Source organism: Ptiloglossa arizonensis, chromosome 8 (genome assembly GCF_051014685.1).
Source record: "Ptiloglossa arizonensis isolate GNS036 chromosome 8, iyPtiAriz1_principal, whole genome shotgun sequence".
In the NCBI taxonomy this organism is placed as follows: domain Eukaryota; kingdom Metazoa; phylum Arthropoda; class Insecta; order Hymenoptera; family Colletidae; genus Ptiloglossa; species Ptiloglossa arizonensis.
This window is the reverse complement of record NC_135055.1, coordinates 23,499,307-23,524,754: the sequence shown is the minus strand read 5'-3', so window position 1 is coordinate 23,524,754 and position 25,448 is coordinate 23,499,307. Positions and strand designations below refer to the sequence as shown.

At 40.8% G+C, this 25,448-nt stretch overlaps 3 protein-coding genes and 1 long non-coding RNA gene across 10 annotated transcripts in view; 1 reads left to right on the top strand and 3 right to left on the bottom strand.

Moving 5' to 3' along the window:
- The window catches only part of LOC143150489 (glutamate receptor 4), a 9,790-nt gene extending 2,052 nt beyond the window's left edge, over positions 1-7,738 (bottom strand). Inside the window, exons 1-10 of the mRNA XM_076318788.1 lie at positions 7,395-7,738; positions 7,193-7,330; positions 4,099-4,253; positions 3,658-3,842; positions 2,531-2,715; positions 1,936-2,331; positions 1,577-1,744; positions 1,268-1,494; positions 934-1,136; positions 171-436 (exon numbers count right to left, since the gene is read on the bottom strand). Coding sequence (XP_076174903.1) covers positions 171-436; positions 934-1,136; positions 1,268-1,494; positions 1,577-1,744; positions 1,936-2,331; positions 2,531-2,715; positions 3,658-3,842; positions 4,099-4,249 — 1,781 coding nt within the window. The 5' untranslated portion in view covers positions 4,250-4,253; positions 7,193-7,330; positions 7,395-7,738. The remainder of the gene's footprint in view (positions 1-170; positions 437-933; positions 1,137-1,267; positions 1,495-1,576; positions 1,745-1,935; positions 2,332-2,530; positions 2,716-3,657; positions 3,843-4,098; positions 4,254-7,192; positions 7,331-7,394) is intronic.
- LOC143150490 (acyl-CoA Delta-9 desaturase) lies at positions 7,696-25,448 on the top strand. Of its 4 annotated transcripts, none has more exons than XM_076318792.1 (6): positions 7,696-7,920; positions 21,451-21,671; positions 22,096-22,226; positions 22,644-22,849; positions 23,239-23,424; positions 23,673-25,448. In XM_076318792.1, exons 2-6 carry the CDS (start codon positions 21,464-21,466, stop codon positions 23,995-23,997), a joined length of 1,056 nt encoding a protein of 351 aa, XP_076174907.1. In that variant the 5' UTR covers positions 7,696-7,920; positions 21,451-21,463; the 3' UTR covers positions 23,998-25,448. The 4 variants fall into 4 exon arrangements, with proteins under 4 accessions (XP_076174907.1, XP_076174904.1, XP_076174908.1 ...); XM_076318789.1 differs by lacking the exon at positions 7,696-7,920 and adding an exon at positions 11,954-12,198; XM_076318793.1 differs by lacking the exon at positions 7,696-7,920 and adding an exon at positions 15,087-15,200.
- LOC143150494 (uncharacterized) lies at positions 12,375-14,855 on the bottom strand. The gene is made up of 3 exons (XR_012993070.1): positions 14,337-14,855; positions 14,226-14,247; positions 12,375-13,731 (listed from the first exon to the last, which is right to left on the bottom strand). It is a non-coding gene; the product is annotated as an uncharacterized LOC143150494 (long non-coding RNA).
- Positions 15,845-16,997, bottom strand: LOC143150493 (uncharacterized). Of its 4 annotated transcripts, none has more exons than XM_076318799.1 (3): positions 16,563-16,997; positions 16,070-16,175; positions 15,845-15,996 (listed from the first exon to the last, which is right to left on the bottom strand). In XM_076318799.1, exons 1-2 carry the CDS (start codon positions 16,887-16,889, stop codon positions 16,113-16,115), a joined length of 390 nt encoding a protein of 129 aa, XP_076174914.1. In that variant the 5' UTR covers positions 16,890-16,997; the 3' UTR covers positions 15,845-15,996; positions 16,070-16,112. The 4 variants fall into 4 exon arrangements, 1 of the variants encoding a protein (XP_076174914.1); XR_012993069.1 differs by having other exon boundaries at positions 15,937-15,984; positions 16,061-16,175; XR_012993067.1 differs by having other exon boundaries at positions 16,070-16,997.

The window sequence follows — 25,448 nt, the reverse complement described above, 5'->3', positions numbered from 1 at the left end:
GTACCGCGCTAATCGCGTGAACAATTTTGCAGTTCTTCCTCGAATATTTTCGTTCCAAACTTCTTCGTTTCGTTTGGATAGTTACGGTCAAGAAAGCGAAGGAAGGACGGCAGAGAGTCTCCCAAGGCGATACTTTGTTCAGCGAGATTATCACTTTTGGGATACCGTACTTCAAATTAATAATTTTCTTGTAGGGACAAGAATTGGCCATTGGTAAAGCCACCATCGTGAAGGTCTGCGGAAGGGGTAGTTCCTTCAAGGTGCACCGCTCCTGTATTAACGTCGTCCTGAGAGCGCGTCGCGCGAGGGTGGCGCTGACAAAAAAACCGTATTGTCCCTGCATCGCCTTAGCGAGACCGGAAGTCGTGTCCAATCGAGACTCTCGATTGTTGAACGCTCTTATGTACAGTTCGCGAAGACTGCTGTCGTTTACGTTCTAAAAAAAAAAAAACAACAAGAAACGCGAAACGTACACCTTTGTCTTTTAAAGCGTAAGAATGTGCTATGTGTGATAAATGTCATAAGGACATTTGAGGACACAAAAAGGGGTACTGTGTATAATTTGATTCCGCATAAATTTGTACGGAGTAAATACGATGGACGAAGAATTCTTCTCAAAAAAAGAGTAATAAGAAGAATCATATTGGTATTCGTTTCCTTCGAGCAGCACATTATACAACCTTCGTTGATAACCTCGGATAAACCGACCGCGGTTAAAAAACGAGATAATAAAACGATACATACGTATGTACCTATTGACAAACGCGAATTGAAATTTCCTTTCGGAGAAATACACAATCGAAGCAATCTTTTTCTTGAACTTCAATTGGCCGTGAACTGCTCCGTATAGTTGAAATTTGAACGCAACTTCGTTAACGAACAACAGGAACGATCCCTCGGCACCGAATACTTCATTTTATCGAGTAAACTCACCCGAATGTATTCGTCGTCGGTGATGCAGTATCCCAATTTGAAATTGTGCGACAGAAGATCGGTGATGGATTTGATACCGCTTGCCTGTACCGATAGTATAGATGTGATGAAACCAGCGTACGCGTTGTATATCACCAGAGCGAACATCAGGCTGAACAGTAACACCGTTTTTCCGGACGGATTACGCGGTGTCCACGGTGAACCTGCATTAATTTTTCGTTCGTTGCAAAAGTTTTCAAACGGAACTCAATCTTTCGTACGTAAGAGCGAAAGCTAAAGGCACACGATACGTGCAACAATTAATTCGAATTGTTTGTATTTTATGAAACGAAACCTTGCATGCACATTATACTGATGCACCAAAGGGCTGCCTCCCCTATTCCAACTCGTTTCTCCTCTTCGTAATGCAGAACGGTCTTCGCGGCATAAATGATCAATCCCATTGCGATCAATATTGCGAAATTCGTGGAAGCGACGCACCCCAAAAGATAATTGTTGAACGGTTGGCGAAATATGTCCCTCATGGTACCGCTTTCCAATGGATGATAATAAATGTTTCTCCTGTATAAAAATATATTTCGATCTGGTACCTTCGGTTCTAACGAAACGTGTCTTCCGACATGGAGAATTTGAAGGTTCTCACATGTAGCGAATTAAAGGGTGGCTGAACGTCATTTCAGCCTGTCGTTCTTCGTTCACTGTTATGTACCCCAATCCTATGTCGACAGTTCCGGCGACGACGTCTCCGAGAAGATTGTTCCAAACTTTGTTATTCAAGGTACCGAGCTTCTCGTGCGGCACCAACTCTATACTACAAAAATTTATATACTGTACAAACGGACGAATGTATGTAAGGGTAATTGATGCGAGGTTGGGACGTACGACGCGCTACTTTGCTCGCTCTGTCACTTTCCGAATCTGTCCGAAAACTATCGGCTCTCGACTTACATTCATCCTTAAAAGCCAAACACGCGCGAACATCGAATCAAGGACGATACGTACCTTGCGTTCACGCTGCTCGTAACGAAGCTTGCGAAATCGAGAAGCGGCGCGATATCGTTCGCCTCTACCCGATCAGTGACGTCCGTCTGTCCGTCGATCGTTCCGTTTAATACACCGAAAACGATCGGGAGTCCACCGAAATCGTTTCTGAGTTTAACGCTGGGTGGATTTTGAAGCGTCCAGGAGTGATCCGGATTCCAAAACCCGAGAGAATTTGTCACCAGGCTGGTGTTGTCGGTCTGTCGTATTTTGTACACATGGACGAAATAAAATACCACCGTTCTGTTCTCCAAAACGGCATAGTTCAAATTGATCGACGCGTTCTCGTCGATCCTCCTCGCGAGAGGTTCCCGAAACTCGAATCGTTTCCCATAGTGTTGCAGGGACGAACAGGTCCTGACGAAAGCGTAAACAATTATTGCAAGAAGAAGAACCGCTTGAAACCGATCGTCGATTAAATTGTAGCCGAACGATCGATATTTCAATAACCAACGTTAAATAGTCTGACGACTGAACCCATTAATACGTTCTGGATTCCCATCCTCTATTGAAAGATTCAAATTCTCTTTGTTATCGTCTTAGTAATTGTAGCTACCTGTTCGAGTATGTTCGCGATAATTTCTGAATCGCCGTGTACGACAAGGAAGACGTTGCGACGATCACATCGCTATCGATACCGATATTCAAATGCCGGAGTACGCTATCAATCGTCGCATCGGTGTTTCTTGCGGTTATCATCAGCCAAGAGACATAATAATTGAAGAGAAACTTCTGAGAAGCCTGCAATTCAGTCACGCCTGCGTCAATTATCACGTGTCCAGAGAAACGATATATCATCAAATCTTAACGAATTAATAGAACTTCCAACAACGATTACCCGCTACGAACGGTAAACACGAGAACCAAGCGAAAACGCGAAACATTGTTCTTTACTTTCGATTGATTTTCGCTCACGGATCGTCTTCACCTAAATTGCACGAGTCATTATAGAACACATTGCGTATCGTATGCAACTCTATCGAGATACGCAAAACGTAGATATTCAATTATTTAATCGGATAGTTCACCGAGGGAACAAAAACGTTACGGTACAGTATTTATGTTTCTCTTCACTTGACGGCAAGTTATAAGATTATGGTTATGAAAAAATAATTTACAAGGAATTTACAAATCAACGATACAATCTTGTTAGCACCGTTTACGATTTCACAAATCATCGGTTATTTGAAAATGATTCCACGACTTTAAATTAAATCATTTTACTTAATCGATTTACTTGGCTGTTAGTTATTTAACCGATTAATTAATACTTCGTTACATTGAGGTCTCAGTTATGCAAATATTAATGTTAGTATTACGCGAATCTTGTTTTATTTATAATTCTTCGATACGTTCTTCGACAGCATCTCGTACGATGATTTTTGTACCGTGTGCGCGTTACTTTGCAAATGGCGATGAAATGTTAAATAGTAGCTCTAGACAGTTTTACGAACGATGATTAAAGTTGGCGCTAGTATCCTCGGACAGTTTAGCGACTAAAGTCCGCGCTTGTAGAAAAAGGGTTAAGCATTTGAATTCGCAACACGTAACTGTTCCATCCTAGAATGGATACGGCCGATCTAAGTCGGAACTTTTACTGGAATTAATTTACGAAGTAACCATTTCTTTGCAAATACGCAAAATTTCGAAAGCGTTGAAAATTCTTTTACGCGTGCTTCTCACCACATGAAGAACATTCTCGGGCGATGTGAGATTAAGCCCATCCAACAATACAATCGATCCAATTCGATGTTTATGGATCATAAAGGCATCAGGTATATTAGGATTAATGGCTGATTGAACAGACACGCTGATTCCTTTTTCCGCGAGACACGCGATCAAAGGTCTCGTGTAAGCAAATGTACAATCTGTGTAAAAATAAAGTATTATTGTACACGAATAAGCAGCGAACGCGATTTGGATAAAAGAAAGTGTTTAAATATAGTTGAATCAATATTTTCGCGCGCTATCTAAATAATTAAAATTGATTGAACGATAATAAATAATAAAACGAATAAAATAGTAAACATTGTTTTTAATTCGTGAAGTGACGTTTAATGGTACAACTTCCCATGGGAAAAAAGTGTTCGTTCAAAGAAATAAGAGGGGTACAATTTTACTCACCCAAAGAATTTAAATTCTCAAAGAGCACTATTTGATCCCAAGACCTCCACTTGGAAAATTCCAGAATTAATTGCAACGTTAACGGTGAGGGTAAGATGCATGTGCTCGTTGCCATGCAAAATGTAATAGTTATAAAGAATCCTGTTCTCATTGTTCTACGGACAGAGAAGAAAAGGAATCTTTTTTTGAAAATTTGCATTTTCACCCATTAAACGCAAAGATGTTCGTTTATTTCGATTAAGAAAACTCGTAGATATAGCGACAATTTACGAAGAAATCCATTCGTATTGCTAGGAATCGGCAGAATTCACAAACTCTCGACATGTCTATTTATCGGTAGCTTTATCGTTCGAAACTTGATTCGTTTAGCCTCGATACATGAAAAATTATTTAAACAAAAATTAATGCTCGATAAAAAGAAGCACATAGTGTACGGTACAAAACCCTGAACGATCTTATAAAATATATTTATTCGTACTTTAAGAATATCTTGAAGGGAGCAGTTCAGGAGAGGAATCGACGAAAGCTTTCACGTCGCTCGGGTTCAAATTTAATTTTCGCAATTGTAATGAAGAGTAACCGGAAACACCGGTCGGCCCGTTCCAGTTCTTCACCGACACTCGCACGTACCGCGAAACGACTTAGGCAGCGATCGAATATAGACTGAGGATCATCTCGCAAAGACCTTTCGACTGGTTCGTCGTCCTTGCTTCAACGCATGCGATAGAAATTAGCTTTTAGATATGGATCGAGCCCCGTTTCTTAATCCTCCCTGGTGTATTAATTGCACGAAGAGTATCCGTTCTCGCTGATAACCGTGTCCCAAGAGAAAAAAGGCAGGTACATCGTGGAGTGGCTCCACGTTGAAATTAGATATCGAAAGGACAGCTCTAGAGGTGACTGTTGTTCGAACACAGAAAGAATACAGCAATGACTCGAAGAACCGGGGAACATGTTTCCATAATTGAGTATACTAGCCCTTTCCTCGATACGTTGTCGAATGGATGCAAGACTTGTTCGTGACTCGATACGTAGATCTATCCACGATTATTGTCCCTTTGGGTGTGCCCTTTTTGGTTTTCGAAAGAGTCGGCAAATGAAATAATTTAACCCAAAGCTTGGTTCCTAGACCCCAATTGTCCTCAGGAGATATCAATTGTCAACGAAGTAATTAAAAAGAATGTTAAATACTTTGTCGAGAATATAAAGATAAAATTGGGTTACACGTTTGGAAAAATCAGCGCAGAAGTTGTATCGACGTTTGCACATATAGAAACCCGGGCGAACGAGGACAATGATGTGTCGATAATAGTATTTACTTCGGCGTCGACAGAAAATCGATTGATTTGATGCAATCGATGCGAGCATTGAAATGAATCGATGCTACATATGAAAGTTTGAACTCCGTCGAACGATCGGACACACCAGTACTTTGAGTTGGACTTTATTACTGATCTTGTTTTAAATAGATTCACATAATTTCAATTCCTTTAACATAACACGTCGAAAATTCAAACGAATTTCAATAAAAAACAAATTCAAATACTATATATTCGTTCCTTTCTATGTCCTCCTGTTTTACATAATACTCGGAATTTATTCGGCCAACATCCATCTTTCATAGAGTTAGAACCACCGCTAACCGCGCTTTGAATACATGTATTATTACTAAAATTATTTCTCGCGAAGTAAAACAATTATAACATAATAAATATTGGTAGCAGCAATCCGAAAAATATTTACTTGTGGAAACAAGTTACTTAATTTTTTATTTATATAAATAAAAATTATTAGAAGTTTTTATCCAAGGATTAAAATTATATTATAATAATTAATTTAAATAATTACATATACATTGTCATTTCTGCTAGCAATGTATTCAGCAATTTTATCTTTATTTTTTCTTTTTATATTTTATCATTTTTCTACAAAAAATGTCTATCTTTTTGCTTTTTATTTGGTTCTATGCGACAGCTCGTTTGGGAACGAGCCGTTGGGGAACAATTCACTCAAATGATTCAACAGGACAAAAGTTGACTCACAGAATACGTGCATAACGACATGTTCGCAGATGAGAATCAATGTTACTGCGACTTCACAATGCATCTGGTGAATCGTCGATTCACTTGGTCGAGTTACATCATTCTCATAGTTTTGTCGGTATACGCATCGTATGATAGTGTGTCGCCATCATTGGTACACAAAAAGCTTGAACTTTGGATTTCAGATTAAATTCGAGACGATGAAATTGAAGTGTCTTAAATAGATTTTCCGAGCAATCGTATCTCTGACAAAATCAGCGATTGATTTCGTAATTAGCTCAGCATTGTATGTTACATGAAACTGTTAGAGAAGCTAGTTGATTATTCGATACATTCCAAAACAAATTGCCTTTTGGAAAAAAGAAATAGAGAAACAATATCGTACCGGGGGATGGAGATGTACCGCAAAGAGATGTAAAAAATGCGCTCGAGTGATTTTCACCCACAAATTGCGGTTGTTACGATAGTAGTGGTGTTTGTATAATATCTTAACCAATAATGAAGTAAATTTTTCAAAAAGTTCTTGTAACTTCACGAAAATGTAATATCAGAAGGTACGAAAATGTAATATCAGAAGGTACGAAAATGTAATATCAGAAGGTACGAAAATGATACTATCCAACCCTTTGACGATCCTAGCACCAATACTGACGAAAATATTTCTCTTAAAAGTGATTTAATTTTGCCTTACCAACGTACCGTTCATAACTATTTACAAATTATTCTAAAAGAGTCTTACAGCTTTTATGGTATGTAAAATCAATTTATGGAGAAATAGTATAGTGACTACTTGACCGACTGAAGATAATGGTCAGTTTTTGAGCAAAAATTATTTAAATAACAATTCCCACGGAGAATAGGATTTAATTCTATGCTCGAGTCGTGAAAAAGAGACGTGTCATGTTCTATTGACGTTAATACGTCTCAATAGACCGCAAATAAAGGTAATGATAAGTTGGATAATTAATACGAAGTACAAGTGTCGAATAGAATTTTTATCACAGTTTTTGTTTGCTACGAAAGGATGGGCATGTGTTCGCGCAAAAACTTACCTTTGTCGTATAATGCGATTTAACAATATTTAAAACTTGTGCATAAAATTAGAAAAAAAATTTCCATCGTTGCGTTAAATCTTTGATCCGTGTTTTCCTCTTTGCTCACATTTTCGGATGTATTGGCGAAACTAAAAACTAAAAAGGAGAAAAAAGCTGAATAAGACAAATGTTTCTACAAAATGCGCATTGGAAAATTTACCTAGACGATATGTTCTCATGTGTATACACATAAGGCAAACAGAGGCATTCCAACGAATGAATATTTCGTACTTGACGCAAAAAAACGGTCAAACAATGGACACCCTGAAACGTTTTTTCGTCTCCGTGAAGACGACGGCAACCGACGTGTTCCTTTCGGTAAAATATCACGGAGCGCCGTTGTAGGATCAAAAAATACACCGCTTCGCGGCGCCACCATTACTTCCACCTGGCGTCGAAGCGCGCTCGTCGCCCGTGTCGCGTGCGTCGGCAATCGTATTTAGCTCTGGCCGCGTGGTGCCGGCATCTCAGTCTTGGTTCGCTGTCACGTCGTTCGGTTCTATGAATCGCGAACAAAGAGTGAATCTACCAACAATACGAAAGACGAGTCTCTCGTAAACTATACTCAGTTTACGCATTTAAAATCGGTGTTTGTTGCATTGTACGATTTCGTTCATCGTACGATTTGTCTCCGAGTTCTGAAAAGATTACCCGGCTGACGGTTCAACGAGGGTAGAAACAGAAAGGTACGCTGCTACTTGTTTTCCCTAAAATACGTGTATATTACTCGCGAGTGATCAAATACGAAGCGTTCGTTTCGTTGAGAGAATTAAGAAATTTTAATCAATGAACATCGACAGAATGAGCTAGTACGTCCCAAATATATCCATAAAATTTTCTACGCCAAGTTTCTTTTTGTAACGAGACGATTATCAACGTTAGGTTTCTCGATTTTTACACGGCTACTTTCCAACGCGTGTTCGAATCTCTTAGACGTGTTTTAGAACTCACCGGTAAGAGTCGAGTCGATGTAACGGTGTGTTTGGTATCCAGTGTGACTCTTTGACTCTTGCCGAAGGACAGAAATCTGAGAAACTGTATACAATTAATATCGAATACATAACCGTTAACGTCGTTTCACCAGGATTAGGGATTTAAATTTCTCTTTTTCTTTTTTAACACTTATACTCCCGAATAGAGAGAATACCTCTTTCAAAGGCGTAGCCATGGAAATTAACACACTCCAAAGAACTGCTCGTCGTACGAATTCAATTCGATTTATCGCCACGACTGAAAAAGAAAATTATTCGCGCCGAACGAGGAGAGGAGACAGTGTTTCGGTGGTTGGTTCATACGTTCGTTAACGATAGAACCAAAAGAAAACTAAGGTCCACCGGTAACGTAATTCGTCGTATGTTACGCGCGGGATCATCGACGTATTACTACTGCCAACGCACGTACGTTGGCTAGTGTTCGTTTAGTAAGCGATAACAAAATTCACGATGCGGAGTAAAAATAGTCAAACTTTCCTTCGTCCCGTTCAAAGATTTTTATTTATAGTCCTTCTCTGCCTCTTACTCTAGTTAAAAATGTCTCTCGTTCGGAAACCTTTGTTTCACGTTTACTCGGTTTTTTCTTTGACCGACTGTGTCCTATGGTTTATACGATATAACGTCGGATGGAATTTCATTCGAATAACGCATGGTGAACGAGAGTAACTAACGATTCACGTTCTGAAAATAAATATATTACTCGTTGCTCCGATAAACATTATTCAATTTTATCGTACATTATTCGAAATATTTATCGAGAGAAAAATATATAATAATTTAATTCATTGTATTTATTACATATATTTGCCAGTGGCATAAGCAGTCCGTGTTTAACTGCGCGATTCAGGTTATAAATATAGCATTGAAAGTTTGTATCGTTATACTTTATGACTGCTAATATGCTACGAAAAGATCACAGACACTCGACGAACATAAAGCTGCGTATGCAGACTCGACGATTCAAAGCTCTAGTCAGACAGGTTCAAATCCGAAGTTTATACGTACATAATGAACTCAGCCACTTGGTGTTGTGTATCACTTAGGAAGGGACGTCGCAAACTGTCGGACGCCAATTTGGATAAAACTGCGCGCATTATATTTACACCTATGTAACTCCTAAATTGGAAAAAATATTTCAAATAAAAAAACGTTTTCGAAGGCCTGTAAATTATTAAAAAAAAAAAACCTAATTTATTTGTTCTAAATTCTTCTTTCGGGAACTTTTATAATCTAAGATTAATTTTGATAATGCAATTTTATAACAGCGAAACGATTAAGAAAAGCTGCGTTACAGAATTTCAGTTACTCGTAGGAAGAAAAATTGAAGCCGATGTGGTTTCGAAGTGGCGTATCACGATATCGCATCTATCGATTTGTTTGGAAATATTTTCCCGAGTGTGTGCTATTGCCAATAGTGCACGGAACTTTGCCTCGGAGATCATTGTCGCTCGAGTCCTCGAATGCGTTATCCATGACGAAGGACTATGTATCTATTATTCGTTACGATACACTGTTACCGCGCGCGCCATTGCATTCCACACCGTGCAGATTGGGAGAAATTGACCAACACGTCGCGAGTCACGGACGCCGCTTCGGAGCAGCTTCACTATTAGGGTATTGCGTTTCTAGCTTGCGTCAGATGGTGACTTTGTACCTTCGGTTGACCGACCATTCGTGAGTTTTACTCTTGTTTCCTTCGTTACGATGCTCGAAATAATTAACAATTTTGTACGACAACATTTTTATCGATAATCCAATTTACGAACGAACGATATAGAAATAAGCCGTTACAGAGGTGTAAATATAAATTATTGTAATGTAAAAGTTACAGAATGCATACGTGCATATGACACGAACGGAGTTAAAAGAAACATGTTATACGAACATAAGTCCAAACAATGCTTCGGTAAATTTGTTCTACGTTTTTGCTCATTGAACATATAGACACAGTTTTATCGCTTAATTCTTATATACTCTGTATATCGTCGATGCCTTACCAATGCCGTTTGGACTAGGTGATTCTTTAATTATTTTTTACAGCGCATTTAGTGCTGAATGCGATGCAGCGTCATGTAAAATTATACATGATTTCAATTTAGTTTCTAACGGTTGAAATTTCATCCTTTGTATCGAACAGGCTGAAGATAATACCGCTGACTTGAACGCGCTTCGATTCTCTGACAATGAGAATTCATTTTTCAGGGGATCGGTTGACGTTTTGCGACGTTCAATCCGTTCGCGACGTGTCGTTTGCAATTTCAGTCGCGATCAAATACGCGAGGGTGTAATCTCCCACTGGAAACGTCGATTCGATTAGGGTCGATTAGTAGCACCGGTTCAACCCGGCTTTGCGATGCTGTGCGTCGTTCGACGGAAAATAAATTTCGCACTTCCTGAACCACGTTCTCGATAGAACACAGGGTAGTTATATTCAGACCGGACGATTCTCAGTGGAAAATCGTACCGACAAAGTCAAACGACATCGCTTAGAATGCATTGAACTAAACGAACATGCAGAACTTGACCCGACTCGCGTTCAGCTAGCATCTATTATTCGTGTTCGTTTGTTTCTGACCCTTGTTATGCACGATATGTCAACTATGACAAGTAAAAAAATTTTCACTTATTCAACTGTATTTGCATAAAGAACGCGACAAATCTAACAGTCGGGATTGCTTAAAGACATTACAACTTCGAAATGTTGTACATCGATATGTAAAAGACACGTTAACAATCACAATTCCTCTATTAATTCTTGACAAATGTTTTTCCATATATTTTTAATTCATTTATACTTCGTATAATATGTAGTTCCCTACCGTTTCTTCGTTTGAATATTTAAATTCGATCGATTTTAAGGCCTCGGATATTAATAGGTCTAAAATATATTTGTACACTAGATTTATCTATATAAACTCGATCGTGCTGATAATCTGCGATCGAATCTTAGACGCGCGTTTGCAATATCTTCGAATTCTTTCGCGTCGATATCAAAATTCGATCAGTTTTAAAATTCTACGGTCGAGTTTGTGGTCAATTCCCCGACACGTTCGCTCGCACGTTACATTTCTTCTGCACCTTCGATGAAAAGTATTTTCTTGTCTGGTTCGTCTCTTCCATCGCGATCTCTCTAAACCAGTTTCTTATACGGTGTAACGACAAAAGAAAACTCTACCCCTGTGTATGTATTTAAACCATCCAGTTTTTATCTGGACATTGTCTCGTTATTGTAATTACTGTCCCCTTACACGTTGCGTGTTTAAAATGTAAACAGAATTCGAGCATCATTTCAAAGTTATATTTGTATGAATATTACATGGAGTAATTCTTACCGATTAACGATCGATAGCGATTCGAATTAGGTCGAAGTAAGTCGCTCGTTTTGTAAGGAGTCGAGACTTTGGGAAAACGTCGCGGTTCGTTCGTTCGCGAAATTTTGAAAATCCGTGATCGAGGGTGTGCGCGCATCTTGTTCCAGCGAGCTCGTAAATATTAAACCGGGATCGATCGCGTGTACGAAACTGCTCCCCCATGGAGACGCGTTTCCATAAAGGACACGTAATCCACGTGTAACGTAATGGCGGTTTTCACTTTTCAAATGATCGTCCGGCTGGCTGAGTGCCGCTGGTTCACGTAATACGCGGACGAGGAAGCGATACGAGAGGCCATGTCTCGCTGGGTCTCTCGCTGGGTCTCTCGCTGGTCTCTCGCCATAGCATCTCGTGTCCCGTCGCACACACGCATGCACGCATGCACGCATGCACGCTACCTCGCGCACCGGCTATTTAGTGTAACTGAGCACGTGATTCGCGTCCGCGCATGCGTAGCAACCACCGCCGCCGTAGGTGGGAGTATTTACCAAATGTTCGAACATCGCGTGGATATTTCGAACGCGCACCAAGTATTGGTATTTGTAAACATTTGTCGAACACTCCAGGGATCGATCCAGCCAGTATTCATCGATAGTTCAAGGTATAGTTTGCAAGTATTTCTCGTACGTTTGACGTCTTACTTGGTATAATACTTTTATGGAATATACGAAGCATTATATAAGAATTTCTGCCGAGTATTCATAGGTCTGGGTTAAACGGTGACATTTTGACGTTTCGCCAGCATTGAAATGAATTTATCAAACGTAGCTCTCGTACCGTTGAATCATTTATTGTAATACCTGATTACATTAGAAACACGTAATAGAAGAATATATTCATACATTTCGCTCGTATTTACATTATTCGATAGTTGCAAATTTATTACAAGTTAGGCTAGTTTCACACGTTTCACTTTGGTGCATCATCTTGTCCAAGAAAAATATCAGATGATGAAACCTAATGAAAGTGGAAGCTATATAATACGGTTTTTTTCGCTTTCTTCTCTTGTTCCGTTGAAAATATTAAGACAACGGTTTAATTGTAGAGATATTTCAGAAAGGTCTTTCTGTATCAGTGCTCCCGTAACGATTATGGTAATCAAAGGTTGGCAATGTGCGTTCTGCTAGCATACCTCGCGTGCAAAATGCAGTGAATGGACGACAGCCGCCACGTGCTCTTCGTGTTCTCTTCGTGTCTTTCGGTCGTAAAGAATTTCTTACTTGTACAAACCATGTACTTTATACGTAACTTGTACATTAGTAGGCACGGAAGTGTGTTACGAATGCAATTTTATACTTACGTGTAATGTGGTCTATTTTTTTATTCATAAAAATTGGACACGGGTCCCAATAAGTAATATTTCTATGTGTTAGGTTTCTCACGTTTTACTACCGATGAACGTATTTTCTTAGCCAAAACTAATCTTTCCAATTAAAAATAACTCCACGTAGGTAATAATTGTTCTTTTCATTAAATTGGATCGTTGGTAACTCAACGATCTTCTTTTTCTTATAATCCCGAGAAGGAACATCGACGACAATTTTTTGTTTTCTACGCGTCGGCAAGCACTACTTCGCACTAAGAATTGCCATTGCGTCATCGCTGTAACGATACTTCGAACTCCTTAACATTTAATCGTTTCTATAGACCAATAAAGTTTTAGTTGTATTTTGGGCATTCGTGAATCGCAGTTGCACGATATTGGAAAAGCACGTGCCCGGATGTCCGATGCACGTAACCGATTCTGTACCAACACGTGAACAAACCTCGTTGGAACACTCGTTCTCCGATGCTCTCTCTCTCTCTCTGTCATTTGCAGCAAAATTCATTATAGGAGTAGCACAAGCGCGGAGATAGACAATATCATTGGAAGCGTATGTACACGACTTAAATATTTACGAGCTCATGAATCATTGCGTGTAAAAGATATAGACGTCTACGCGTGCGATCATCGCATTGACCTCGCTAATCGAATTTTCTTTTTTTTTTCCTTTGATATTAATGTTCCTAATTGTGATTATGATTTACGGCAAATGTCGCGCAGGCGTGAACCGCGATTCAAAGATGATGTAATATTACGTGGGACGTGGAAAATTTTTTCGATGACAGATCGTTTAAAAAGGATTATAAAAACCTGTAAACAGAAGACGAGGAACCTAATAAAATTGTCAATTAAGAGGAACGAGGGCATTTCGTGGAAAAAAAGTTATATAATACGAAAAAATATTCGCAGAGCAGCGCATATTTCATGGTGCGTCTATTTCGAAAATACGTTTCGTATATTTTCGTTTGTCCCGTGGAATGTATCAACAGATTCCAGATTTCGAGTATGCACCACACTTTGGGCAGGGTCTACGTAAAATTTCAAAGTTTTCTATTTCTCATCGTCAATAAATTACTTCGGATAAATATTTATCTATTTTTTAAAGATTACATTACATTATTATATTATTTCGAGGCTCGTTAGTTTTCGATGCGCCGACAAAGACTTTAAATCGTACGAATTTTAATTTTCTAAGATAGAACTGATCCTAAACACGGATTTCTCAACCGAATTTTTTTTAACGATCCAAAGGTGATGGTTGATACATGCGAAAAAAACTAAAATAAAACACCACGTATACTTACGTATTCGTAAACCGAAACCCAGCTGTAACAAGATCGTAAATATGTGCATTAATAATCTTTTCAATTCTTCTGGACTCCTCTGAATCCGTTGAATTACCGAATCTCTCCCACCTTCTCTCCCATGAGTCGTTCACCGCTCGTTCACCCATGTGTAATTCGGACTTTAACCTGTACCCAAAATTGTCTTGTAAATCTTAGCTTCGAGAAACGTCTCGAACTCTGTCGTAATCGTGTAAGAATGACCGGGACGGAATGCAAAACGTAGTAATAAAAGGCAACCGAAAACGGCCGTAGGAAATTTCGGAGCAACGTTCACGAGATCGATGGGTCTGGTACAAAGTTTGGATTTCGGAGTGTTATTCTGGCTAATTCGTACGGCTCGCGAGCAATCTCCCGTTTTCTTTTATACAAGGTTCGAACGGACGTTCACGGGTGATTCAGAGCGTGATCGTGGCTCCATTCACCGTTCGTGAATCGTAGCGGGCTTCCGGTGTAATCTCTACCAGCCTCCAGTAAATTCGAGTTGGCCTGTTCTCGTCGGACAGAGAACGCGCGTGGCGTTCGCGTTCTGGCTCGATACATCGTGCACTTACACGTGTACTTATAGTGAGTTTCACGAGGTACGCGCGGGAACACGTCGATACGACTTAAGTCGGACGCGCGGTTAGTCGTACGATTTCAACGGACACCATTCGCCGGTATCAGGTGGCGAGAGCAGCAACGCGCCACGCGATTGGCCCAGACCGTCTCAGCTGAGCGTAGTACGACCGGCGTCGCAACGTGTCTGATTTTAGGCGTCCCTCTATCGAAAGGCCTCTGTCTACTATTATCGAAGCTGGCAGCGTTCCACCGACGGTGGCGCTTTGATAAACTATTTCAGTTCGATTCACAACCGCCGTTGCCGTTACTGGTTCGAAAAGTGTCTACTCATTTTCCAAGATTTTTAAACGCTATGGCTTTAACACGATACACTTGGTTCGTAGAACTTCGTTAGAATATAATCTCGATTTCTATTATTTAATCGATCGCGATAGCAGGAAGTGTAGGGTCGAGGTTAAATCACCAATGTACCGAGCGGATTGCTTTCAAGTTCGTAGTGTAAGATCAACGTTAAGAACGTTTCCCATTCGACGCAAATATAATTGGGTTCCAAAGATTCCTGAATTTTTTCAAAGGTGTATTTTAAAAACGATACGTGTATCGAAATCGATGCCATTCGAAACATTGCAAAGGCTAACGCGGAAGATTGCACTCGTTTCTTCTACGAGCTGCTGGCGCGAAATACTCGTTAAACAGGTATTTTACGTCATCTACGTGAAACTTTATTATATCGAACCCGATAATGTCTAAAATACTGGTTGTAACAGTATTTTACAACTCCACGACTCTCACGTTGGTTTTGTTTCGATTAACATTTACTCTAATTCGTTGAACTATGCATATTCGAAGTAGTTTCTTTCCTTAGTCGGCCGTATACCATTTACATTTATCAATACGAAAGAGACTGCAAACTCGCAGTTAATAAAGATCACAATTAATTAATATACAAATAAACCATTTCGCGATAATAATAATTTACTTGAATTAAATACGTAAAAATTTATGGAAGTTATACAGGTTTACCGCTGTTATTACAATATTATTACGAAGAATGAACCAGTTTGTTGTTGACACGGGAGATGAACGTTGATATTCACTGTTTGTTGAGTATCTCGATTCCAGGATATAATTACGACTTTGAAGTTACAATCTCGTCTTGCTGTAACAAAAACTGTTACAAACATCATTAATAATGAATGGATAAATGGATAAAAAAAAATTCGTATTGTACCTACGTCATGTACATCAATGTCACGAGCATAAATTAAAACAAGCCCAAGAGGCAAATTAGACACAAATTCGTGGCACTTGGGTCAAGTACAATGAAACTCTCGTATCCGCGTGATTTTCCTGTAACATACGTAAAACCGAGTATCAAAAATCTATCCGTGAAACCGTCTATCGTGGTTCGAAATATAGTATCTCGAAGAAGCGATCGTCGACTATCGAAATTTGAAAGAGAACGTTGGTCTGCTCCTCGACACCTTCGAGCGTTCGAGAATTCGCCGTTCATAATCCGCGTGTTCCTCTTCGTCGTCGAGACGATCGATGAATCGAATGGTCAAGTTCGATGAATGATCGATCGGAAACGGAAGTTAACCGCGCTACCTTGGTACTGGTGTCGAGCCGCAAAGGTCGGCAAGTTTCCCGATCGTAGTTTCAGTACCGCGGACTAGTCGAATCGATCGATCGCGCAACGGAACTCCACCTCGATGACCGGGTAATCGATGTACATACATACAAATACTCGTACGATATTCTCGGCACGCGTTGAAGCGTTGTCCATTCAACAGGCGGCACACGACGCTCTCTATTTGCTCCGTGATTCTCTGTAGCCTCGTTAATTAAAAAGAGAAGGAAAAAAGATGCATAAAATCTCTCCGGGTGGTAACGATAGAACCGATAAGACGCGCTATCGATGCCATTTCGTATGCTCGCTCCGCGTATCGATCGAACATCACGAGTGCTCGTTAACGCGTTTACCGTCGCGCGGATTTCCGGGAAATGTCTTCCGACGCCCTGGTTATTATTTCGTGGTCGTTTCTCTTGGAAATATTCGGGCATTTTTAACGGGCCGTGTAAATCACGCGCATTCACGAGACGAACACATGGCAGTTAATGAAATCTTTCATTGGGGAGATCTGAGCGCTGTCGCGCGATTCACGCACCATGTGCCGCGATTCTTGCGCACGCAGATACGTGTCACGCTGTCCTCGCTGACTACGATAAGCGTGCTTCGTACGAAGTCGTATGTCACAGAAGTGTCAGCCGATATGGGAAACACCGAAACGTCACACGACGCACGTGGTAAACGATCCCCGCGGAATATTTTTACCATTTCGTCGTCGATCGGTCCGCTCGGTGTTCAATCTCCCCCTTCCTATTTCCTACGACGTAAACAATCGAAATGTTCGATCCGAGAATAGCAAGGGAGCCACCGAATACATACAGGTGTACCGGTAAATGAACGTTTAAATCTTATCAACGTACTCGTTTCGAAAATAATTATTCTTCCGAGCGAAACCGAAATAAAAACTATTGATAAGTTAATTGTTATTTACCGCAAGGATAGAAACTTGTCGAGGATGATTTTCTAACGACACACAGGTGTAATCAGTGTATCGTATAGGTGTGGTAATTATCGTTGGGTTGTACGACACGAACGCATTCGTTGCAACAATTACAGCAATTGCGTCAAACATTGTTTTTGTATTCCATCAAAAATTAATCTAACAGATGTCTAGCCATTATCTACATAATTTATATCACTTTTTACGCTTTTAAATATCCTTTGCAATTGCAAGAAACTTGTTCCACGTGTCAATCAATTTTTTCGAAAACAAAGTCTTAAGTAGTTCGTTAAGAGTGTCGCCTCAATGATAAAGAAATATATTCGTGTCGACTGAATTGTAAAGTACATAATTATTAAAGAAGGTTCGAATAAAATACGTTATAAAGTTTGTCGTTGTGTTTGAATGGTCTACGTGCAAGGAAACACGAACGCATATAAGTAGTCGGCCCACGCGATACGAGTTCCTAATAATACGTCGTTTGATTCGCTGAATCCCGATTATCTGACACTGTAATCGGAAATTCTCATACCCGGAACGAAGAATCTCGTTTTACGATTAGATAGTATCATGGGATATACCGTAGGAAGCATCACGCCTAGCGGAGTATCGAGAAACATTACATTAATGTTACATAATATATTTACTTTATATAAACTCTGCGTATATTCCCAACGAATTAACGATAAAGTGGTAAACGTAAATGAAACCGATTAGTGTGTAAAATCTTGGAAGATTGTGCACGATCCCGTTTCAAACGTCGATTCTCTTACGTTTCCAATTGTACCGGTTCACTTTCAACTGGCTTTTTTACAGTTGCATTTAACTCTGAGAAGCACACATGGCACACTGTCCGCCAAACCGACAGATCCTTTCCAAGTTAACTACGGATGCATCAAGTTAACGAAACGACTCGAGTGGAGAGCGTAATATGAAATTTCCTTTCCATGGTGGCGATCTAATCCTTTCGGAACGAGATGCTACGCTATTGCGTATCATCTTGGTCGGTTACGTTACGTCCACGGTGCTGTAAATTTCCTTCGCTTGGACCATTTTATCAATTCTCGTCGAGGGTCGATCCTTCCCATCGTAGGGTCACCGAAAGATTAGGGTCGCGCGATGCGAGTCCCGTGAGTTCGCGTATCGAAAAACACGGTGAAAATTTGAAGCCTCGATCGCAGATGGATACTCGGTCATCCGAAGGAAGTAACGTCTACGTGTCCTGTTCGCCGACGGCGTCCCGGCGCCGCACGAGCCTGCGCCGGGACGACGTCCACGCGATCCACCCGGCAGTCGATAGACGACCTCGTTCGAGCTTCGACGAGCTCGAAACGAGGACCCACGGGTTTTGTTCGTGTTCCAGTAACGTCGCCCGATCGACTGACGCAGCTCTGTGTTCAGCGAGTTCGAAATCCTCGATGTTGTTGCTGGCGAGATAGGAAAAGGGGTTGGAGGTGCTACCGCGCGTAAATCCGTTTACCCGCGGCCCTTGTGCACAACGCGCAACGCTGGGAGTGTCGTTCCTTGAAGCCGATTTTTCCGAGGACACCGTCGTCAACGGCGTCGCCACGCTAGGATGTACACCGTGCAGAGACGTTGGTTTCGATTCGCCGATAAACGTTTCTCGTCCGTGTAAATACGCGAGTTGGTTCGTCGTTCGATAGGACAATGGAAGAGCCAGGTGTCGGTGCTCGAGAATTCACGAGTCTAGCCAGGGACGCTGTTTTTACCGCTTGTATCGATTTCGTTGGGACGTCCTGTTTTGACGGGCCGCAGGGGAGGTTAACCGATTTCGCGTCGTTTGCACAGAACAGAAGGAGTACGGATGATGACCTAGAATGTAGGTGAGCCTACTGACCGATGGTCAGCTACGATTTTCATTTCTCTTAATTAAGGACCGGGAGGTACGTCTTCTTTTCTGTCTCCGGTTCGTTTCGTTGCATCTGTTGCATTCGGTTAATTCGAAGACGGACGGTAAAACTCGACGGTTAGTTGCGTATTTGTGACATCGGGCGCACGATTTTCGAGCGTTCGAACGTCACTGGGACTACCGATTCGAACAAACGAATAATAATATTTTTCGATCGGTAGTTGAAAACGATCTGTCTCTGGTTGTGTCAACGCTTTCTTGTATAATCTTCCAATCGTTTCGTTCTTTCTTCTTTTACCTGCCATTATCTTCGCAGGAACGCTCGAAATATACTGGCTACTATTTGTTACTTTCGGAATAATTACAACTGTTGGAAATTTACTCAAAATATTAGAAATTTTATTCGCAACTTCGATCGATCTAACGCGAATGTAAATATCGTATTTCCATTATCCAAATCGCGATCTTTCGTAACATTAAATGGGACCCGTTGTGTATCTAATTATTGATAAACGTTGAATAATTGCAACATCATACTATTTTATATTTTCCAATAATCGGATTCATAATATGTAATGATCACCGCTGCCTGATTTATTCTCGGTCAAAGTTGTCACTTGGATTAAAGATTACCAGCGCGTCGGAATTTTTTGGGACGATACGAATCAGTATGGTAATACTGGTAGTGTATCTTGTAGAAACAGGATTGCAAAACCGTAGAACCGTTCTCTTCTTCGATTACGTTTCTTAGTCCACGCTTACGTAAAAAACTACAACAATCGAGTAAACCCGTTTGGTAGAGTTTTATTCACAGGTGAAAATAAATTCGATATATTTGCAAAAAAAATATACGGCGATATTTTTAGACGTTTATATACATTTGCAGAAGAATTATCGAGTAAACTTCATGTTTACACGGTGCACACTTACTTACTTACCTTTCGTACTTACTGCGCGCGTTTCGGTTATCGGAGCTGCAACGTTTACGAAATTCTAAAACACGCGGGAATGCGAAGAAAATGATACAGTTAGAAACGTTGTCGTGCATTTTGTATAATTAATCGAACGGACAACCATCGATGAGATACATCGGAATTTTCTATCGATTATCGCTCTCGTACTTTTACGATGCATCTGTCGATCGTACGCTGATCATGGAACGGAAAAAATTCGAGGTGCCTTTTAATTTCTTATCGTACTAACAACGGCCAAGTGTCTCGAATCGTTCCGATTATATATTGGATTATCGTAGCAAAAAATATTGCACGTTGGAAGGACAGATGTCGATTTTCGGTCGAACAGGTACATTTTACCGTTGATTCTTGGCTCCGCCAGGATATTTTCGATGGCCTTGCGCGGTATACGTTTCAATCGCAACGGGTTGAATAATCGGGGCAACGATTATCGATCGTCCTTACATCAGGCCGTTGTTTATTCGTTTCTCGAAATGCGGTTCAATTCGCTCGACCACGTTCAACCTGAAGCCAACCTGTCCTCGTTAAAGGATAGCAGTGATTCCGGGAAGTAATCGGATATTGACGCTTCTGGAGTGCTAGAAAAGGCGAATGTTGCTTTATTCGCGAACAAACACCCATTTAAGTTTCGAAGTACGGTTTCTAATGCGACTTCGTTACCAAGTAAGCCAGTTTCAATTCTATCGTTACTCGTTTAATTCTTCGCAATCGTTTTCTCTACGAAGAAATAATCATCCGCAAGGCGTCGAATGAAATTATATCGCCGTGGCTGTCCGAATATACGTACGTAGAGACTCCGAAACTTCAAACTCGTGAATAAAAAGTATATCTTGTACCAGTCCTCGATGAAACACGGTTTTGCCCTTAGAACTTAGAAACAAGTGGAATTCTTTAGTCTCGTACGTTTCGTATAGTTATAATTACATATAATTGTGCGCTCGTAAGTGTTTATCTAGCCGTTATACTCCGAGGTTCGTTACGCTACCATTTTTTTTTTTTTTTTGCTTGACCCTACTGCACGTGGATCAGGCTTAACAGTTAAGCCTCACCTCGTTTTTATACTATCCTCTGTATTGCGTAATTCTTCTATGGTATAATAAAAGCGTTATTATTATTTATTTCTTCTCTATAAATCGCGCGTTAAAAGAAAACCGCGAGTCCATCGCACGAGGGGGATCTCGCTATTCGTTTAACGGTGTGTCTGTTTCCAGAAGTAAAGAAAGAATGGCGCCGAACGTCACGAGCACGCCGACGGGAGTATTGTACGAAGGAGAAACGCTCGATGAGATCAACACGGATGAAACGTCAAAAGTAAATTACGTGAGACGCATCGTCTGGAGAAACGTACTGGCCTTTTCGTACCTTCATCTAGGAGCGCTTTACGGAGTGTACCTTATCTTCACTTCCGCTAAATTGGCGACAACCGTTTTCGGTGAGTGTCGAGTTTTCGGTTGCAATCGTTACCGCAGATCAAAATATAATTAAAGGGGAAACGATTCAGTTCGAAGCCAATTTGAGAAATCGAATCGCTAATCGATCGAATCTCGACCGAACTCTCGTCCCAAATGTAAAATCCATTGGGGAACGTTTCAACGAACAATCGGTCGACGAGCAACACGAAACTATAATACCTTTCATCGTTCTCGAAAACTGACAAGCAACGATCTCAAATAACGGAGCGCAAAAACGCACATCCGTTGATGCGCGGCAGATTTTGGTGTTCGGTTCTCCGGTTTCGCTGATCGTTTGTTTCTCTTCCTCGATACGAACGGCTCGAAACGTTTGAAAATTAAGTCGCTAGCAGCACTAGTCGATGCGTTACTTTTACACTTTTTCGTAATTTTGTCTGTTCTCAGCGTTCTTCCTGTATGTAGTTAGCGGTTTGGGGATCACAGCCGGCGCTCACAGATTATGGGCGCACAAAGCGTACAAGGCAAAATGGCCACTCCAGTTGCTGCTAATGATTTTCAATACCATAGCCTTCCAAGTAAGTAGATAGATTCGTTTGCGAAGTTACTCATGACCGTGGAGTGGAAAGTACGACGGTCCTGTTAACCGATTGGAAGCAGATTATCCTCGAGGTACAACGAACGGGTTCGAGCCATAATGTTGACTCGATTGGGGTTGACTGAACAGCGGAATTTTACGAATTTCAGTCGGACAGTTACTGTTCTTTTCCTATCGAACGCTTTCGTAACTATTGCGCGCCGCGAATGTCACAATTTCTTTCCACCCGTTGCTATCGACACGTTCGTCTCGAGTGATTTTCACGCAACAAATTCCAGATAGGATTCGAGCTACTTTTCGGAGCATAATGCGACATTGATTTTTTTTTTTTAATCGCACTCGGCACGTCAAATCCTTCGTCCAAATCGATCGTTTGATTTTCAACTTTTTTCGGTAGGATGCGGCGGTCGATTGGGCCAGGGATCACAGACTTCACCATAAATACACCGAAACGAACGCGGATCCCCATAATGCGAAGAGAGGATTTTTCTTCGCACATGTGGGTTGGCTGCTGTGCAGAAAACATCCGGATATCAAGGAAAGGGGAAAAGGAATCGATATCAGTGATCTGAGAAGGAATCCCATACTCGCGTTCCAGAAAAAGTACGTAAACCTCGATTCTCGGGTATACGTTGCTCAGATAGTGTCGCTTTCTTCCAGCTGAAATATTTGAAAAAAAAAAAAAACATTTGTGCATTTGAGACCAATCGGGAGATCTTTGGAGAAGTTTACGCAATTTTCTATTTACCATTCTGTATACATAAAAGCTTCGTCGTCAACCTTAAAAGTTTCGATGTGTTAGAAATTCGGTAAAATTATAGCCACATAGGATACGTAAAATTCCTTTCGTCCTTGATCTTTGCACTCGGTCACCAAAGTGTGTCAAACGTTTCTATTAACCGGATAAGCATACTCTATTCTAGCGTATTTGTTCGTACCTCTACGAAAAAGAAACATTATTTGCGTCTAAACGTCGTTTAATCCGTTTACAGGTACTACAAAATTATCATGCCCCTGTTGTGTTTCGTCATGCCAACTGTTGTACCAGTTGTATGCTGGAACGAGACGTGGTCGAACGCTTACTTCGTACCCGCGATTTTGCGCTACGTTTTCACACTGAATATCACGTGGTTGGTTAACTCCGCGGCTCATCTGTTTGGGAACAAACCGTACGACAGGTTAGTCTTGTTTTTTCACGGTACTTTGGGATTGTTGGTCAAGGCTTGAACGCAAGTTCGTTTAACCCGCTAAAGAAAACAAACATAGCCAGTAAGCTATACGAAACGTTAACCGTAGGAAGAGAAAATTTCATCGTAAACTAAAAGGAAATCCTAATCGAGTAATCAGATCGCTCGATTCTCTCTCTTCTTACGCGAACAACGGAAGAAGAGAACTCAACCGTAGCGAACGTTATTATCAATTCTAGATTCATCAATCCTTCGGAGAACAAGAGTGTGGCGATCACGGCATTCGGCGAGGGTTGGCACAACTACCACCACGTGTTCCCATGGGACTACAAAACAGCCGAGCTGGGCGATTACAAGTTAAATATTACAACAGCTTTCATCGACTTTTTCGCGAAACTCGGTCTAGCGTATGATCTAAAAATGGTACCCAGGGAAGTGGTGCAGAAACGGGTGGAGAGAACCGGTGACGGATCCCACGATGTCTGGGGCTGGGGTGACAAGGATCAAACGCAAGAAGACAAGGACCAGACAATGGTGACGCATATTCAGAAAAAGGAGCACTAGAAACGGTTCGCGGAACCGGCCGATTATTCGTTCTCGTTTTCCAGGAACGACGGCTAGTTCTTTGCACAGTTCATAGAACGGGACCGAGTTCACCTATTTAAGAACCGATCGAGACATTTGGGAGATATCACTTAATATTTTTAGTCACACGATTCTGTAAACGTCAGCTACGTCCGATTTTCCACGAGAGAAATTTACCAAGTATTTGCCAAGGGAGTATCATGCGAACGTATTCTTTTCTACCCAGAGTGGTCGAAGCTTACGAACATCGAAATATTTGTTTCTAGTAGTTAAAAACAAAAAAGGTTATCTCGATACGCAGCTCCTTCTACTTTTGAATTCAGAAAAAGCCTCGATTCTATAAAACGACCGTTACTTAATTGCGAACATTGTTCATAAATGTGATCCACGATGTAATCGTGTCACACTATGCGAGTACGTATGTGTCTACATACGGAGATCGATTTTTATAACGAACGCTGCTTAAGCAACGGAGAAAGATATTCTAAAAATCGAATGTGGTTGATGTTGCGATTACGTGACTGATTTTACGAGTCATTGGCAGGTCCTAAATGTTCTCAGTGATACCGGAGGAGGAAAGTCAGATTCCACCTCGTGCAAAATATCGTTCCTCGTTTTCTCGATTACGTTCTAGATTACAATGATAGACGATCGTTCTGAATAATTCGAATCCCCAAAGTGTCGATGATTTGATACACGATTCGTTGGACCGCTTCGTAGGTTGTTAAGCTCGATCAAACGAATGTTATCAGACTCCTTCGATTGAAAGAGGTGCACGTAACCTTTTCTTTGGTTGATCGATCAGCGCGTGAACACTGTCAAAAGTAGACTATTTAACTTTTCTGACATTGTTCTGACGTTGCAAAATCATACTGGGGCGATGAAGCATGGAGCGATAAACGCTGACAATGTTGGGATTATTTCATTTAAAAATATTACTTGGTCGATGGAAGTTGCGCGCTCTTTGGCCCTTTCGATACTGTAGGCGCTTCGCGAGTCTCGAAACTCGAGCGAAGTTCGATATGCCCGAGCGCTTAATCGTTGCATCGAAAGGATCAATGACCGAGCGAAATCAGAACTCGTTACCAACGTGTTTACCAAGTATAAATTGTTCAATTCTTAATATCGAAGGCGTCGATAAGGAATCGTTCGAAGATATAATCGAAGATCGATACGTTTTGTATTTGTCAATAAGTTTAGGTTTCTTTCGTTTTCTCTCGTTCTTATTTTTTTATTTTCTCTCTCTCCAATTTAAATCTCTGTCATCCAGAACATCGCTCAAACTTCTCCAGAGGAAAGAAACTTGACATTGAAGTACGCATTCCGTTCTCTCCCTCTCGTCCGAGCGTTTAGTTGCAATATTTCTTGTAGAGGATAAATGTAAATGTGTTTAATAAAAGCGAATTATTATTATTATTATTATTCACCGA

Coding starts and splice junctions, on each gene's coding strand:
- LOC143150490 (XM_076318789.1), top strand. CDS start 11,969: ATGCACGCATGCACGCATGCACGCTACCTCGCGCACCGGCTATTTAGT. Junction 12,199..21,450: donor GTATTCATCGATAGTTCAAG/GTATAGTTTGCA, acceptor GTCTGTTTCCAG/AAGTAAAGAAAGAATGGCGC. Junction 23,425..23,672: donor GGGAACAAACCGTACGACAG/GTTAGTCTTGTT, acceptor TATCAATTCTAG/ATTCATCAATCCTTCGGAGA.
- LOC143150493 (XM_076318799.1), bottom strand. CDS start 16,889: ATGCCCGAATATTTCCAAGAGAAACGACCACGAAATAATAACCAGGGC. Junction 16,176..16,562: donor TATCGTACGAGTATTTGTAT/GTATGTACATCG, acceptor CGTATGTTACAG/GAAAATCACGCGGATACGAG.